This window comes from Bombus pascuorum, chromosome 3 (genome assembly GCF_905332965.1).
Source record: "Bombus pascuorum chromosome 3, iyBomPasc1.1, whole genome shotgun sequence".
Taxonomy (NCBI): domain Eukaryota; kingdom Metazoa; phylum Arthropoda; class Insecta; order Hymenoptera; family Apidae; genus Bombus; species Bombus pascuorum.
In genome coordinates, this window is record NC_083490.1 from 13,499,782 (window position 1) to 13,517,443 (window position 17,662).

At 33.5% G+C, this 17,662-nt stretch overlaps 4 protein-coding genes across 4 annotated transcripts in view; 3 read left to right on the forward strand and 1 right to left on the reverse strand.

The window, feature by feature from the left end:
- Window positions 1–1,261: 1,261 nt before the first annotated feature.
- On the forward strand, window positions 1,262–4,193 carry LOC132905321 (carboxylic ester hydrolase-like). Its single transcript, XM_060956488.1, has 8 exons — window positions 1,262–1,558; window positions 1,700–1,991; window positions 2,058–2,255; window positions 2,537–2,715; window positions 2,919–3,084; window positions 3,167–3,487; window positions 3,791–3,914; window positions 4,003–4,193. Exons 1-8 carry the CDS (start codon window positions 1,283–1,285, stop codon window positions 4,160–4,162), a joined length of 1,716 nt encoding a protein of 571 aa, XP_060812471.1. The 5' UTR covers window positions 1,262–1,282; the 3' UTR covers window positions 4,163–4,193.
- Window positions 4,194–5,171: 978 nt separating this feature from the next.
- On the forward strand, window positions 5,172–7,643 carry LOC132905320 (venom carboxylesterase-6-like). The gene is given in 8 exon segments (XM_060956487.1): window positions 5,172–5,484; window positions 5,569–5,866; window positions 5,942–6,139; window positions 6,211–6,389; window positions 6,517–6,682; window positions 6,756–7,094; window positions 7,178–7,301; window positions 7,392–7,643. Coding segments are annotated over 8 exon segments (1,752 nt in total). The 5' UTR covers window positions 5,172–5,208; the 3' UTR covers window positions 7,564–7,643.
- A 1,995-nt stretch (window positions 7,644–9,638) lies between these two features.
- LOC132905322 (carboxylic ester hydrolase) lies at window positions 9,639–12,234 on the forward strand. Its single transcript, XM_060956489.1, has 8 exons — window positions 9,639–9,858; window positions 9,953–10,253; window positions 10,479–10,676; window positions 10,771–10,946; window positions 11,032–11,188; window positions 11,262–11,600; window positions 11,750–11,873; window positions 11,962–12,234. Exons 1-8 carry the CDS (start codon window positions 9,664–9,666, stop codon window positions 12,137–12,139), a joined length of 1,668 nt encoding a protein of 555 aa, XP_060812472.1. The 5' UTR covers window positions 9,639–9,663; the 3' UTR covers window positions 12,140–12,234.
- A 2,242-nt stretch (window positions 12,235–14,476) lies between these two features.
- The window catches only part of LOC132905323 (titin-like), a 61,904-nt gene continuing 58,718 nt past the window's right edge, over window positions 14,477–17,662 (reverse strand). The window contains exon 7 of the mRNA XM_060956491.1: window positions 14,477–17,208. Coding sequence (XP_060812474.1) covers window positions 17,106–17,208 — 103 coding nt within the window. The 3' untranslated portion in view covers window positions 14,477–17,105. The remainder of the gene's footprint in view (window positions 17,209–17,662) is intronic.

The window sequence follows — 17,662 nt, forward strand, 5'->3', positions numbered from 1 at the left end:
GAGAAAGCAGATGTGTCCCGTTAAATGGCGGGTTTTTCCCAAAAAACAGATGTGTCCATTTAATGGCGGGTTTTTCCCAAGAACAAGGACACCCATGAGCCAAATATGCAGGAGACTTTCTCCTGCATTATATGTATTAATATTGGCTAAAAACCAATGGGCATCGCGGATCGTTACCCTCACTATTCTACCTAAATGTGTGAACAACGAATCCGCGTTCTTAGTTCAGCAAGGGTACACCCACACCGAGCTTTCCTCCTAAACAAGACGAGATGGGTCAGTCACTGCTCTTCTACTCCTCAAACAGTTTAGTTCACTGTTCTGCAATCAGCCACTCGGGGCTCTTCTACTCCTCAAACAAGCAAGTAGATTGTTCGGCAATCAGTCACTCGGTGCTCTTCTATCAAGAAGACAGTCAAGCATTCAGTCAAGTCACTGCTCATCATTCAAGCAGACAGTCAAGTTTCTGCTCTTCCATTAAGCAGTCAGTCAAGTTACTGCTCATCATTCAAGCAGACAGTCAAGTAAGTCTCTGCTCTTATACAAAGCAGTCAGTCAAGTTACTGCTCATCATTCAAGCAGACAGTCAAGTCTCTGCTCATCAATCGGCAAGTCATTCAAGTACAATTATAGCCACCGAGGCAGTACTTCAATTCACGCGAACGAGACATTCGATTCTTCGCGTCAACATAATTCGGACGGTTCTTGCAATCAGTCGGCAAGCTAGTCTAATAATTTCATACGATATCGGGATTCATCGCGTTAACCGATATCCATTTCAACATATTTATGTATACGTTCCAAGTGTTGTGAAAAGTGGCAAAATAAATAAAAATAGATAACTGGAGACTACAGTTATTTCAATTAACCACCCCTATTGTCGTAACTGAAATCAGGGGATCGCCCTGCTCGCGGTGTCGATCATTCGATCGTAACGGGAATTTACGACTCCCGTTGACGCTCCTAACGGAGACTCGTCTCCCCGCGACTGGACGAACAAAACATTTCTTGTTGAATGATTCGTTATAAAATTAGAAAAAAATTAGAATATGTTGGTTTATTATCAAAGCGAATAATTTTAACAATATACAGAATGTGTATATCTACTTTATAATTACTTAAAACTAAAATTTTCCTTAACATATAGATGTTTCACTCTTCAAAACGTAAAGATTTCTATCTTAAAAATAAAAAGAAAACAGATATTTACGTCCGATATAATGTTTTTGGCAACTGTTTCAACAGTTGATTAAGGATATTTACATTACATATTTGCGCGTGTATGTGCACTCAGCTGAAAAATCGTGAGAAATGCTATAAAAGACGAATATTCGTGTTACTTGAGTATAACATCAAAATGAGCACGATAAAGTTGTCACTGATATTTTTCCTCCTCGAATTTACGAATCTCTCGTTACAACATGAACAAATTCCAAAAGCCAAAACAGTTTTAGGAAGCGTCAGTGGTTATTATAAAGAGTCTCGATCTGGGAAAACGTACGAGGCTTACGAAGGTATCCCCTATGCAGAAATTCCTGTTGGAGAACTTCGGTTCGAAGTACGTACAACGATAACGTTCATGTAAATTAATATCAAAATACATACTACACTTTCAACTGCACTTTATATAATATAATAAAATATATGTATATCATAATAGAATAGTTGTCAATATTTTAAGTACTTCGTGAATTTACAGCCACCTAAACCAGTGCAGAAATGGGAATACGAATTACCTGCAAAGAAAAAGGGTTCCATTTGTATACAGCATCGTACTAAGCCTGGTGCAGATACAGTCTCAGGCTGTGAAGATTGCTTGTACATGAATATTTATGTATCAGTTAGAAATAATACTAAAACTTTATTACCAGTAATGTTTTGGATTCATGGAGGAGCCTATCAATTTGGTACTGGAAATGATTTAGATGAGAGTCATTTAATGGATAAGAGTATTGTATTGGTTACGTTTAATTATCGTGTAGGACCTTTCGGTAAGAATAATAAATTATTAAAGATATTCTTTGTGGTTCAAATTACATTCAGTATTTCGTCCTAAGGTTTTCTTAGTACGGGAGATGATGTAGTATCTGGAAATATGGGATTAAAGGATCAAAGCATGGCACTGCGCTGGGTATCCGACAATATTGAGAACTTTGGAGGTAATCCAAAAGATGTAACTTTAATCGGTTTCAGTTCGGGAGGCATGAGCGTTCATTATCACTATCTGTCACCTTTAAGTGCTGGTCTGTTCCAAAGTAAGTTTATTAAGTATATATGTACGTATACAATATGTTCAACTTAAATGTATACAGACTATTATTTTTTGAATTATTAACAAAAATTTTCATAAGAAGATTGTTCGATTTGATAGAGTAACTTTAATTTGAACAGCTGAATTTTAAAATTTTTGGCATGATAGTTCAATAAATAACAGCGCGCTATTCATTCAGACCAAAGATGCTTTATAAGTGTACTAATCTTTAATTTTCATATCACTGTATGATATTTATCTTTTCTCGCAATTTCTACTACCTAGGAGGTATATCTATAAGTGGTACAGCACTTAATCCTAGGGCACAAACAAAACGAGCTTCAGAGAAAGCTAAAAAGTTGGCAGCGGCAGTGGGATGCCCAACTGATAGTAGCAGTAAAATGATTGCTTGTTTAAAAAAGCGCCCACCACGACTCATATCACAAAACGTCAACAAGCTTCTGGTAAATTATATAGCTTTAAGATTGAAATTTTACCTGTTTACGACTGAACTTTTTCTGATACTACGTATTTATATTATACTACGTACATATATTATAGAAATTGTTGTGATGTTCTTCTCTGTAGTTTTTAATTTGCGTTTTGCAATGGAAATAGTTATACGCATCATAGATGTGATATTATTATCGCAAAATATGTTACATAGGTTTGGTTGAACAATCCTGCTAGTCCTTTCGGACCAGTTGTGGAGAAGCAAGGATCGAGTCCTTTCATTAGTCGTTCTCCAATTGAAATTATCACTTCAGGTGAGGTTCAAGATGTTCCCTGGATTACTGGAGTCGTTCACGAAGATGGAATATTTCAAGCTACAGGTCTGATTTCGTGTAACAGAAATATTATTGAAATTATTAATATCATTAAAATATTATTGAAATAAGAGTTTTACCTGTATAGATTTTGCTGAAGACGATGAATTATTGAAATACCTAAATGATAATTGGGACGATATCGCGCCATACGTGATTAATTATAACGATACTATTCCGCTTTGCGAGCATAAACAAGTGGCGGAAAAAATCAGAAAGTATTATTTGGGATCAAAAAAAATTGATCGTAATACAGTGACACCACTGATACAAATGCTGAGCGATCGATCATATGGTGTTGGCATGGCGACAGCTGTTAAGTTGCATGCGAAAGTTAACAAAAGTCCAGTGTGGAGTTATTACTATACATACAAAATTAAAGAAGACCTTAGCTTCACGAATAAACTCGGTAAATTTGTTGCGCCATTTACTATAATTACAGTAGAACTCCATCTATCTGAACTTCATTTATTGGAACACTTTTTTTATATTAATAAATAGAGTATATTATTCTGTGAAAATCAGCAGTAGACTTACAGTGGACAAAAAGTAATAAATTAATAAAGAAGAAGTTTGTGAACAAATATCTCCGAAATGAACTCTTATTATATGAGTTGTATATCTTTGACGAGTTCAAATAAGTAGAGTTCTATTGTAATAGCGAAAAAAAATGTATGGAGTAATATATTTATGTAAAATGAATGAATATTAGGGGTAGGTCATGGAGACGATATTCATCTTGTGATAAGTAAAGATGCTTCGAATATGACAAATCCAGAGGATCTAGCAATGCAGCAACTTTTAATTAATTTTTACACTTCTTTTGCTATTGAAGGGTATGCATGAGATTAGAAATACAATTCATGTATGATCAATTTTTATTGTTTGAATATCACGTTGACAAAAAATTTGTAATTATTTTAGAAAACCACGTGTCGGTGATGCTAAATGGCAGTCATTAAAGTCTGGCGAAGATAATCTTCATTATTTACACATAGCTGATGCAAAAAATGTGAAAATGGAATCTAATGGAAATTTTGCGCAAAAGAACTTTTGGGATACGATAATTGCTCGCGAAAATTAATAGTTGCCTCAATAATTTTTGCGAAAGAAGAAGTAAAGTGAAATACGTATGTATAATGTCTTATCTTTTAGTCATAAAGAACATGTTTTATATTAATACATTATTAATAAATTTATTTCATAAACAAACATGGTGGTGCAAATATATTTATAACTCTAAATAACGAAGTAGTCCTATAGATATTTACATTGAATCATTCCGAAAAATATGCATATTTTCATAATAAAATAGATTAGTTTTTCCAATATTCATATATATATATATATATATATTACCGTTTAATTTGTTAAATCTGATTGTTTATAATTAAAAAAGTCAAAATAATTACAAGGAGAAAAACTACATTTGACATTGGTCTGTATCAATATGAAATAAAACTAGATATTTTATAGATACTTCTTCGATATTTCATGTACGTTATCTTGCATTTTTGGATATTTCCGATTACAGTAATGTGCAATTATACTAATCTTTCCTGATAATATGTTGTCTTTCAATGTTTATTCGCGTTTAAATTCTAACATTTAGAGTTCGTATTTTTTAAACTTCTGCATTTGAAGATGTAAAAAGAAAAACACGCTTGTCACGTAATGTCAGTTATGGAGATAGGTTGAGAAACATATAAGTTTAATTATTATTATTTAATTATTATTTAATTATTCGTTCGATTTTCTCCTATGGTATTACCAATCTGCAATGTAAGTAGGTTTGTCTTCTGATTTAAGTTTCAGTCGAACTCGTAATGGATTTATTATAATTAATTTATACTAATAATGTTTCAGTTCTGCAACCATATATTTTTTCTTATATAAGAGAGACCTTTAGATATGTTTTACGTTGTAAAGGTTTGAGAAAATAAATAGTATGTAAGTTATTTATAAATCTCTGTTCAATGATTTTTCAGTGAATCTATACGCAGTACGTTGAAATCTAACAAGATTTTATTGTAAAATATTATCTACACCAAAGATATATCTTTTTAATGCTTATTCTTTTCTAAGAACCGATACAGAAAATACAGTATTGATTTGAAAAAACATTCACACATGCTTATCGGAAGTTATGGCAAAGCTAATAAAAGGTTGACCGTCGCACCGAGTATTTTAAAACACAGTTTTAAAATGGACACGACGAAGCTACTGATCGTTTCACTTTTCTTAGCGTTTGTGAATTTTTCGTATTAGGATGAACAGCCTCCAATAGTCAATACGTCTCTGGGGAAAATTCGAGGTCGCTATAAGGAATCTCGCCATGGTAGAAAATATGAAGCTTACGAAGGCATCCCCTATGCGCAACCTCCTGTTAAAAAGTTGAGGTTCCAAGTATGTTGAACAATGTCTGTAAGAAAATAAAATCTTATTCTCTATGACGTAATAAAATAATAATAATACACTACGAACTTTTAGCCACCTCAACCTGTAAAACCATGGGAAGGCGAACTACCCGCTATAAAGAAAAGTTCAGTTTGCACACAAAACGTTATGGCTTTTATGTCACACAATGACAAAGTTAAGGGTTGCGAGGATTGTTTGTATATTAACATCTACGCGTCTATTAGGAATGGTAGCCGTACATTGTTACCGGTAATGTTTTGGATTCACGGAGGCGCCTTCCAGTTTGCTAGCGGAAACGAAGCAGACGAAACACTCTTAATGGATCGTGATATTGTGTTTGTCGCGGTTAATTACCGTTTAGGACCATTCGGTACGGTAGCTAGTAATTAGAGAAATTAGCAAGTAATTAGAAAAAAATTAAAACTAATTATTGTACTTGTTTAAGGTTTCCTTAGTACAGGAGATAGTGTAGTACCTGGAAATATGGGATTGAAGGATCAGAGTCAGGCTTTGCGTTGGGTGCATGATCATATTAGTAATTTTGGTGGCGATCCTCAGAAGATAACTATCTTTGGCATGAGTGCGGGTGGAGCCAACGTTCATTATCATTATTTGTCACGCTTAAGTGCTGGTCTTTTCCAAAGTATGTGATTACTTTTCTTTGTATTATCGTTGAGTTAATATGAAGGACATTTTATTTTATAATTTACGTAGATGGAATATCGATAAGTGGAGTGGCACTCAGTCCTTGGCCACAAACAAAACATGCCCCGGAGAAGGCTAGAAGATTGGCAACTCTTGTAGGATGTTCATCAAACAAAGTGAAGAAAATGATCAATTGTTTACAAAGTCGCCCTGCGCGAATTATATCGCAAGCTGTTGGCGATTTTATGGTGAATTCTTTACCATTCTTTGTTCTTGATGTCGTATAATTACTTGAAATTATATCCATTTTTTTGTATTCTTTCTTTCTGTATTCTTTTTTATTTGTTTGTATAAAGTTAGAATCTTTAATCGCAGTATTGGTTGTATAATCCCTTCACGCCTTTCGGGCCAGTTGTTGATAAATATGGACTCAATCCTTTTATCACTCGTTCACCAATCGATATTATCCTTAGTGGTGAAGCATACGATGTTCCTTGGATATCTGGAGTAGTTAGCGCGGAAGGATTATATACTGCTGCAGGTTTCATTTCTTCTTGATAAAAATATTAACTCTATTTTGATTTATTCGTGAAACAAACATTGTATTTGTACAGAATTTATTACTAAGGACAATCTGCTGAAGCAACTAAATGATTATTGGGATGATATTGCACCATATTTACTTGATTTCTATGATACTGTACCTATTGATCAGCAAAAACAAGTAGCAGAAAGAATTAGAAGTTATTATCTGGGATCAAGACCAATTAACAAAAACACAATTTGGGAAATAATAAAACTGATGGGTGATCGATTGTTCGACGTTGATTTTGAGAAAGCTGTCAGGTTGCAAGCAAATGTTAACAAAAGCCCAGTGTGGACTTACTATTACAGCTACAGAGCTACACACAGTGTTAGTGAAATTTTAAGTGGAGGTTCAACAGAAAATTTCGGTAATTTTTATATTTTATAGTTAAATTGGTAAAGAAATGTAATATTTGGAATGGTTTAAATTAATTGAGTGAACATTTTGTAGGAGTAAGCCATGGCGATGACATATTTCTTGTACTTGAGTCTTTTATCTCAAATGTTACTAAACCAGAAGATTTAAATATGCAGCAACTATTAGTCAACTTTTATACATCCTTTGCTGCACAAGGGTAAATAAATTTGAAATATTTCCCAAATATAATGCATACTTTTTCTTTAAAAATTCTACATCCGTAACGACGAATTTTTTAACATTTCAGAATGCCACGCGTCGATCATGTTGCATGGCCACCATTAAACCCCAATGATACTAATTTCCGTTACCTACATATAGCTAGCCCAAGAAACATAAAGATGGAAAGTAGTACGAATTTTGCGTGTAAAAGCTTCTGGAATTCGATTCATTTTAATGAAAACAAAATAGATTTATGAATGTAATCAAGAGGGAATGGATGGATTAATTTGAAACTGTTTTCTTCTAATTATATCATTAATATTTAACGATATTAATAACAATCAAGTTTTAAGTGCTCATTATCTAATAATGTATATAAATATCATCATATTTCACTCAGAAAAAGAAATTCAAAATATTGAAAATTATTTATAGTTATTGAGCTATAACATAAATAAGTTTTGTCAAATAAAGATGAATATTGAATTTAACCGAACTTACTGAAGTTACAACCCAATATTTAGTTCGAAACTTTCGTAATTCGTCGATGGAGTCAATTTATTCGACGCGCAGTTTTATATGCAAGTATGTGTGATTTGTAATTTCGGGAGTTTCTATTTTTCTATATTTTATCATGTTTTTTTACGAATACTATATTAATTAATATTTATTAATTACAAATATGACGAGTACTCTTCGCAATTTATTATGGAAATTTTTCATGTCATAGATAAAAGTAAAGTAGTATTGCGAAATAGATGAATAGTAATTGGAAAGTTACCCAGTAAATTCAACGTGCAAAACTGTGACGATTGAATTAGTAACATATTATTGACTATTATGAAATACAAAAAGTTTTCGTATTTACTGTTGAATATGCAAATATAAATTATCTAAATAACCTATTTTTAAATATATTAATATAAAACATATGTTTAAGGCTACCTTAAATGCACTTTGAACGATAATATGAATCCTGTATGATAATTTTTTTGCTTTCAATGCTTATTCATACTAGTATTAACATCGAAGAAACTAATACAAAGAAAGATAACAAAAAGTAATATGTTTCCAAATTGTGAAAAATACTAATTATAGAATAACATTAGTTATGTCTGAAATTATATTTGGTGCATGTTTCATGTAGGAATGAATCAGATCTTATGATTAACGTTGAGTTTTCTGCTGCGATATTGCCAATCTAAATTACGTATCTGGTTTAAGATCCCTCGCACAAAATAATAGATCGCAATTAGTTTATTCTAACGACGATTAAATTGTGAAGATCTGTTCATCAACCATATCTTATCGCATACAAAACAAATTTTTAGATATTTAACGTACATTTATCATAAAAGTTTAAGTAATAGTGGGGTCTCTTCGTGTGTATAATCTTTACTAGTGTGATGTTAATTTCTTTGTTAAAATCTAATTGCGCAGTCGTAACGTAACTCTTGTATGAATAACTCATTAAAAGTTGAGAAGTTACCTTGAAGATATGCTATCTACAGAATGCACGTATTGAATAATGTAAATAGTAATAAAACCAATCAAGGAAATTTATTTAAATTACTATATATTTTTTAGCAGTGAGTAGTTGGATTATTTTTTTCATATTTCGTTTTTTTTAGTGGAAGTGTCCAAGATTTAAAAATTTCACATTATTTGTGTTTTAATTTCATATATATAAATATGAAGTGTATATTAAGAAATTTGTTAATGTTTCCCAATAATTTCGCTATGCTTTTTTCCAATTTTTTGCCAGAATAGAATGTTCGTTTACGCAACTTCAAATACAAAGAGCGAAAATTCTTATACTTCCGATGTATTTATATCATCAACAGAATGCGAGCGCTAAATATTTACCTTGCATCAATAGTAATGTGCGATACTTAGCCAAATTCCGGTGAAAGTTTCACATCGAAATTGCGACTTGGTTCCAACGAATGCATTACCAGCCCGAAAATGTATCCGCGGTATTTATTTCTTGGCTTGTGCATCACAGCAGAACAGTGTTTCAATCATTTATCGGTAATTAATCAATCATTCTTCAATTCATGTATGATACATTTTGATACTATATTTTGATAAAAAATATACTATATATTAAAGGTATACTACTATGCTATACTATTTATATATTTATTCATGTACTACATTATTATATAACACCGCTAAAAAGATTACAATTATCTCCCTTTTGTTTTGAGCGCCTTCGTGTGCGCTTTACATATTGGTAAATCGGTAAAATCATATCGTTAATTTAAAATGTGCATTTTTATATGCTCGTGGACAGTTTTGTAGAGGTTACAGGCTTGCTATCGGTCAGATATGTACGTAACTTCAAAAGGAACGCAATGGAACTATCAGTTATCGCTTTGCTCCTGCTGGGATTTGTGAACTTTTCGTGGCAAAATGAGCGCACACACAGAGTCAGGACGTCTCTTGGAGACATACGCGGATATTATAAGATTTCTCGACATGGTAGGAAATACGAGGCGTACGAAGGTATTCCCTATGCGCAACCGCCTGTTGGAAAACTTAGGTTCGAAGTACGTAGAACAATCGTGGAAAATTATATCAAGAAACTAAAATCCTTTTGATTAACGAAACGTGATACTTAAATAGAATGTTGTGAAATTACAGCCACCGCAGCCCGTACAAGAATGGATAAATGAGTTACCCGCCGTGGAGAAAGGTTCTATTTGCACCCAATATGATATATTATCTACCCCTCAAAATGGAGACAAAGTTACGGGATGTGAGGATTGCTTATATATGAATATTTATATACCGTTCAGGAATGGCAATGAATCCTTGTTACCAGTGATGTTTTGGATTCACGGAGGAGGTTATCAGTTTGGTAGCGGAAACGAAGTTAACGAAACGCTTATAATGGACCGTGATGTTATCCTGGTCACGTTTAATTATCGTCTAGCATTCTTTGGTAAGAACAATAATGGAAAGATTTTATTCCAAAAATTTAGTATTAATAGTACCAGTTGACTACTAATTTAAAAGATTTAACTAATTTAATAAATTTAAAAACCGCTTGATTTTTAATTGATTTTGTTGGTTTACTCAAATTGGTAGACCTTTCGATCACGAAAAGCTAAAAGTATTCTTCATATGTTATACTTATAACAAGATCCGGAAAATGTGTTTGTTTAAGGCTTTTTCAGTACCGGTGACAGTGTAGTACCTGGAAATATGGGATTGAAAGATCAGAACATGGCTTTGCGTTGGGTGCATGATCATATTAGAAATTTCGGTGGCGATCCGAACCAAACAACTATTTTTGGTTTCAGTACAGGTAGTGCTAGCGTCCATTATCATTATTTGTCACGCTTAAGTGCTGGTCTTTTCCAAAGTAAGTGGTTATTTTTCTTTATGTTATTGTTGAGTTAATATGAGAGAAATTTTATATTTTATATTGTATATTTTATATCTTATATTTTATTTAGGAGGAATATCGATAAGTGGCGTGGCACTCACTCCTTGGGCACAGACAAAATATGCTCCTGACAGGGCTAAAAGATTCGCAGCTATTTTAGGATGTCCAACACGTAATACAAAAGAAATGGTCGATTGTCTCCAAACTCGTCCTGCGCGAATTATATCGCAAGCTGTTAGCGAACTGGTAAATTGTTATTATTTTTTTATCTTGATATTGTACAATTTTAATTATGTTTATTTTCATATAAGTTTCGAATCTTTAATCACAGCCTGATCATTGTGTACCTTTTGGACCAGTTGTTGACAAATATGGACCCAACCCTTTTATTACACGTTCGCCAATCGATATTATCGTTAGTGGCGAAGCATACGATGCTCCCTGGATTTCTGGAGTAGTTAGCGAAGAAGGATTATGCATCTCAGCAGGTCTGATTTTATGCAATAATAGTATTAATTCTATGTGTACTGCCACGTAAAATACATAGTTTTTTTCGAGTAGAATTCGTTGGTAATGATCAACAGTTGAAGCAGTTGAACGATGACTGGGATAATATTGCACCATATTTACTTGACTATAACGATACTCTTCCTCTTAATCAACATAAAGAGGTTGCGGAAAAAATTAGGAAGTATTATTTGGGATCTGAACCTATTGACAGTAACACATCATTGTCGGTGACACATATGATAGGTGATCGGATGTTCGCCGTTGATTTTCAGAAAGCTGTCATTTTGCACGCAAAAATTAACAAAAGTCCGGTGTGGACTTATTACTACAGTTACAGATCTATGCATAGTGTTAGTGAAATTGTGAGTGGTGGTTCTACCAAGAACTTTGGTAAGTTACTTTATAATCTTGTGATTATGGTATTAATAAAATTTAATATTATTATTATTTCATATTATTATACTATATATTTCTAACTTTAAACCTTACTAGTATTTATTAAGTTAATATTTTTCTCTTAAATTTACCGGATGGATTAGGGGTAAGCCATGGAGATGATGCATATCTTGTGTTTGATACTAGAATTTCAAACGTTTCGAGGCCGAATGACTTAAAAATGCAACAAATATTGCTCGATTTTTACACGTCATTTGCTATAGAGGGGTATGTTACTTTAATTTTTTACTTTTTCTTTAATTATCTCGATTTGCTGTTTAAATATATTCTTAATAAAAATTTCAAAATACTTCAGTAAACCACGTTCCGGCGATGTTCAATGGCAAACATTAGATCCCAATGAAAAAGAATTTCAATATCTTCATATAGCTAATCCACGAAACATAAAGATGGAAACTAGTAGCGACTTTGCAAACATAAACTTCTGGAATACGATCGATTTTAATGAAAACAAAATAACTGGGCAGGAGTAACAAAGAAGAAGCAAATAAACTTAGCTGCTATTTCCTAGCTGTTTATTTTTAGCAAAACTATTAACCATGTATGTGAAATAAATCAGCAAATTTTTAATAATTACTACATGCAACCAATTGTTGTATCATTTTTGAATAATGTTTTATTCAAATATTCTTTAACTCGAACCATTAATATCCCCTTGTAAGGGAAGGTAGTGAGAATCAGAGAGTAGATCGAAATTAGACATACAAAATCGTTTATTCTATATAAAAGGACACTTTATACTAGCACGTACTGTCAAATCTAACCTACTTCCATACAGTCAGAACCACCGAGATATCCTCGGTTCGCTCGTTTCTTTATGTATCACATATTATTACACGTGGCCATTATTCGCCATGGATAATTATGCTGATAATAATGGGGATAACTGTCATCGTGGTTGTTCGTAATTGATTATAAAAATGAAACAAATAAAGGATGGAGAAGGAAAGTAAACGAACGAACGAAATGAAAGAAGAGAAGACAGAAAGAAGAAATATCCGAGAAATTTATCACGAGCATCTTGAGTATATTCGCGTACTGTGCATAGTTAATATTCGTCTCGCTATTCACAGCATGATCAATTCTAATCTACAATTCGGCTTCCATTGAAAATCGATTTCTATAATCGAAGAACTATCGCGATGCGGTAAACGTTCGCGCTAGAAGACTATTGGTACCAGATGAAAATTGGTCATTCTGTGTATAAATATCATGTATTTATATTTATATATATCTATATTTATATATATATATATAATATGTATAAAGGTGCGTGGCTCGTTTGCGTTGTCAAAGAACACGTTCGTCAGCCGCGACGGATTGATCGATTATGACACGACGGGGAAGATTTTTACCAACGCTGAGCACGCAGTCGTTAATTAATTACATGCATCCTATGTGTTCACCATAATTAATATATCTTACGTTACAGTTACACATCTATATCATATAAACGTACCGTCGTAACAACTCGATACTCGTTTTACCTTCGGTATAGTACGAGCCACGATATAACGAGATTGTAAAACTTGTCAGTAGTCGACAGTACTCATTAGTCAGTAATCATGGTGCTGAGACGAAGGAATTGATAGAAATATGACCACATAAGGACCCACTGTCATGGCCATGTATGCATATGTATGTAATACATGGAATAAAAATTTATATTTACATATATTAAAATCCCTCTTTCTGTTTTTCAATATATTAAAGTACTAATTTGTATTTTTAGCTTTTTATTTAATAATATTAGATGGTGATTAATAATAATCTAATTTCTAATTATTAAAAGGTCATTTAATTTTCTACTTAATAAATGAAATAGATTAGTCATAGTTCGTCATTTGTTTTTATTGTGTAATTTTGAATTTAGTATAGGGTTCTATGTGGTTCTACCTACAGTCCTAAAACATTAGTCGATAACACTATTCGACGATTCAAATTACGACCTTGTTGCATCTTAGCCTGTATAATATACTATCGCTATGAGTGGATATTAAGATAAATACTAGGCTCGACTAATTACTAAAATCGTTAGTTTAAAAAAGAGCCGATTCGATTGCGCGTAAGTACTGAAATTACGATTGGTTCGTACGCGAGAAACGAGTTCACGTTTAATCGCAGGGGAAATTATATTTGAAGATTGTCGAGCTCTGTTAGCTTCAACGTTTTTATAGAAAGATATTGTGCTATCGCACTTTCCTAATGGATTGCATTTATGAATAGCAATAAGAACTTTCATTCCTCGAATAGATAGCGCAAGGTGGCCACCCGACCGTGTTTTAATTATAAAAAATATATCATTAATACGTTCATTGTTGATTCGATTTCCACTACCTGTAATGCCATATGTTAATGAATCATTTTCGTTTGAGTCCTATTTCGGTATCGTATGTGTTATTCACAAGACCATCCCAAAAGCTTTTTTTCCAAATTTTGTGACTTTTAACATGATTTCTTTTTTCATGTCATTATTATACACAAATAATTATTTTAGAAAATCTATTTCTATATCGTAAAATTCAAGTATTTGCTTGATATGAATTATTAGGAAAATATCTTAAAAAACGTACAATTCCTTTATGTATATATTGTAAAAGTAGGTCAATTCAGATATGCATTGAACGTGTCAATCGACCAACCTAGATTCTACATCACCAACCAAATCGTTCATTTTGAATATTTAATCTCATTAGTCATGCATTGGTTCATGTACAAAGATACTACTTTATTTTAAATGCTCCTTAAATATTTGTCTTTGGACTAAATCGACGTATAGACAGTTTAGATATAAAGAAGGTTTTCGTGAATTCTATGTATTTTAACTTTATTATCGGATGTGTTTACGTATGTAAAGATAATCTTCGAGACAGTGACAGTAATAATATGGCCATTTATATCACGATCGAGTTGCCATTGGAAGCACTATGGTTACACTACGTTCTCCTAATTCCTTCCGGCAGAAATTTCTTCCCTATTCATACTCGTGTTTTTCAAACCGCCTTTATTCGCGAATGTTTCACGTTCGTTTGTCCGCGGAAATTACGAGCTAAATTAACGAACGCATATACAGAAAAGCATTCGACGGGATTCGCTTGAAGACAGAATTTTTTCAGGAAGACAGAACTTTAATACGTGTGGTCTATCGTTCGTATTATAAATTACAGGGACAGCTATCTTGCGCGGTACTTTCTGCGATAATAATAGCGTTCGTTCTATTACACCTAAATGGCCCCAAGTTCCAGAGTCTCAAAGCGTTTCTGACAATGTGTTTCACATTCGACTCCTTGTATACGTGAACGAACACTTTCCGCTTGTTCCTCGGGTGTTTTCCACGCGGTATGGCTTAGTAAAATGGGTATCAAATTCTAATTGACTGTTTACGGATAAATCGCAGGAGTGAAGTGGTGGACACGTTATATCGTAGAACCACAATCCCCGTGACACTTTGAGACTAGAGAACGAAGAACGATCATCGTATAGATATAATTAATATGCTTTCATACAAACGTATAGAACATCGTTAAGTGTTATTATTTTAGGGGGTACAGTGTGTATAAAGAATCGTATAAATGTATATATTTATATTTATATATATATTTATATATATATGTATAATGACGCCAGCTCGCCGGAGAAGCAAATTCGCGTTCGGTCCTCCGCGCGAGCCGCTGTTTGAGCTTTGAGATACGCGTACCTTTCGTCTTGTCTTTGTGGCTTTTTCTTTCTTTTCATTTTATCTTTAAAACATATAAATGTACCATGCACACAGACGCACGCACACATACAGGCGCGCGTGCTTGAATACGATCTTAGCTTATTACACGGATCTATCGCGATAAGGAAAGGAATTTACTCGTATGTGTAATTGGTGGAATCGACATATTAAACAATGACTGACGTCGCCTTGAATCTTAAACTCTAAACATTATAAAATGATATCTCAAATTTATGTATCAAAAGAATAACAAGTTACGTATGTTTGGAATCTATATTCTAAATTACATGCATATTGTAGAAACATTTTCAAATATGTCGTAAGAAATAATTTTCAGTTGACAGGATGCGTTTAAATTTGAATGCTTAGTGGATTTTATAATTTTAATACGTCTTTTCCACCAACTTAATACATTCGGTGTATTATCGCGTTCGTGATTTATAGGAAGACGAAGGATATTATAAAAATTCTATAGAGGAATGTTGTTGCGTAAAAAATAGTTGGAAGAAATTATTGACTGGGCAGTTTGTCATGGATCTGCGGCGTTGATATTTCTAGTATCTTGTCGATCGCATTCGAACACGCGTGAACGTCAGCAGACGTGAGTAGATGTGGACTGATCGTTAGCGCACGACGCGTGTCAGCCATGAAACGATTTGGATCTATCGCGATCGTACGGCAGATCGCCGTGGATCATCGTTGTTCAAGTTTCTACAGTGGTATTACAAGAGCAATGTGCTACGTGGCGCTTACATTTCTTGTCGCGTGAATCGAATTCTCACGCATTCGATCGTACGCGGGAAATCAACAAGGCTTCACGCTAAGAAAAAGATCTCGTGGTTATCCCTCGTACAATCTCTGATATTGCTGTTACAATGTCACTGTATAGGAAATCGTTTCGTATGTACCAAGGTTCGTATATTTTCTTCGCTTTTTTATCTATTTATTTCTTTTTTTGGTCGCGTTCGACTGAAACGCATTTATCGTTTTAAACGTTTGTATCCCATCACCACATTTAATTCCTAACGACGATTCCTCGAGAATATCAAGCTTCAACGACGATGATCGTGGCTAAAATTAGCGCCGTGTCTGGCTGTCACGGAACGAAAGTTTAGTGCCGCTGTTGTCGGCACTGACGAAGGCACAGTCATAAGTCTCGTACGTTCAGCAACTTTTTTTTCATTAATCGCTTTTTCTCTTCCTTTATAACCATCGTTTTTACGTGTAAAAAAAAAAGAAAAAAGATAATGGCGTAAGACATGGAACTATCACGAAATATTTCTCCACTAATATCCCTTTTCGTTCCACTGGTTTACTTGTTTCTGTTTCACGTTTGGCACTAAAAACGAGCCTTGTTTTACATAGCTAAATTCTTCGTTTCTTTCTTTTTTGTTCCTTTAGTCCCTTCCATTACACGTGCTCATCGATCTCTCCCTCTCTCGCGCTCTCTCTCACTCTCTCTCTCGTTCTCTATTCCTATCTCTATCTCATTCTTCCTCTCTTTTTTTTCTCTTTATATAACATAATATAATATTATAATATAAACGTTTACGGTTTTGGCCACTCAGTTCGTGATCGCCGAAGCACATTACAGTCTGTGTTTCCGCGACATTTAGATAGTTTAGAATATTTTTAATTCACTTTTATACAACACTGATCCTGCTCTAGACTTCCTTGTGCGTATGTTTATTCGACGGATCCCCGGGATCGTGTTGGTCGGCTCATCTCCTCCTTCTGGCCGTAGCCGCTGCGATCATTTGCCTCAACATCGGCTCCGGACTACACACTCGTGGATCACATTTCATGTTGCCATCACCACCGCAACTGAAATTCAAAATTGTTCGTTCCATTAATATTATTGTCGCATTTATTGCAAAATTCCTAATATCCACGGATTATAAAACAATTAGACTTTCATTAGGTTACTCTTCGTGATATGATTATATTGAAAATCGAGGATTGTGAATATGCTCCAGATAAACTACTGATTTGAAGACAATTTTTTATAAGACAATGAGTGTTTCGCTCGTGGCTATTTTATTTTTGATAGTGATTGGTAGTTGGGACATTTGATGCCATATATTGCTATAGTTAGAATATAGAGTTTTCGGATGTAGTTATTTTTAAATAGGAAGTATAATTTAATATCATGTCAGTATGTCACTTGATTCCTAAAGAATCTAGTCGAAAATATACGATTTAAAATATGACATAAAATTTGATTAAAATATAAAATTTTTGGGATATATATATAATTCCTATTGAGTATAACTTATAC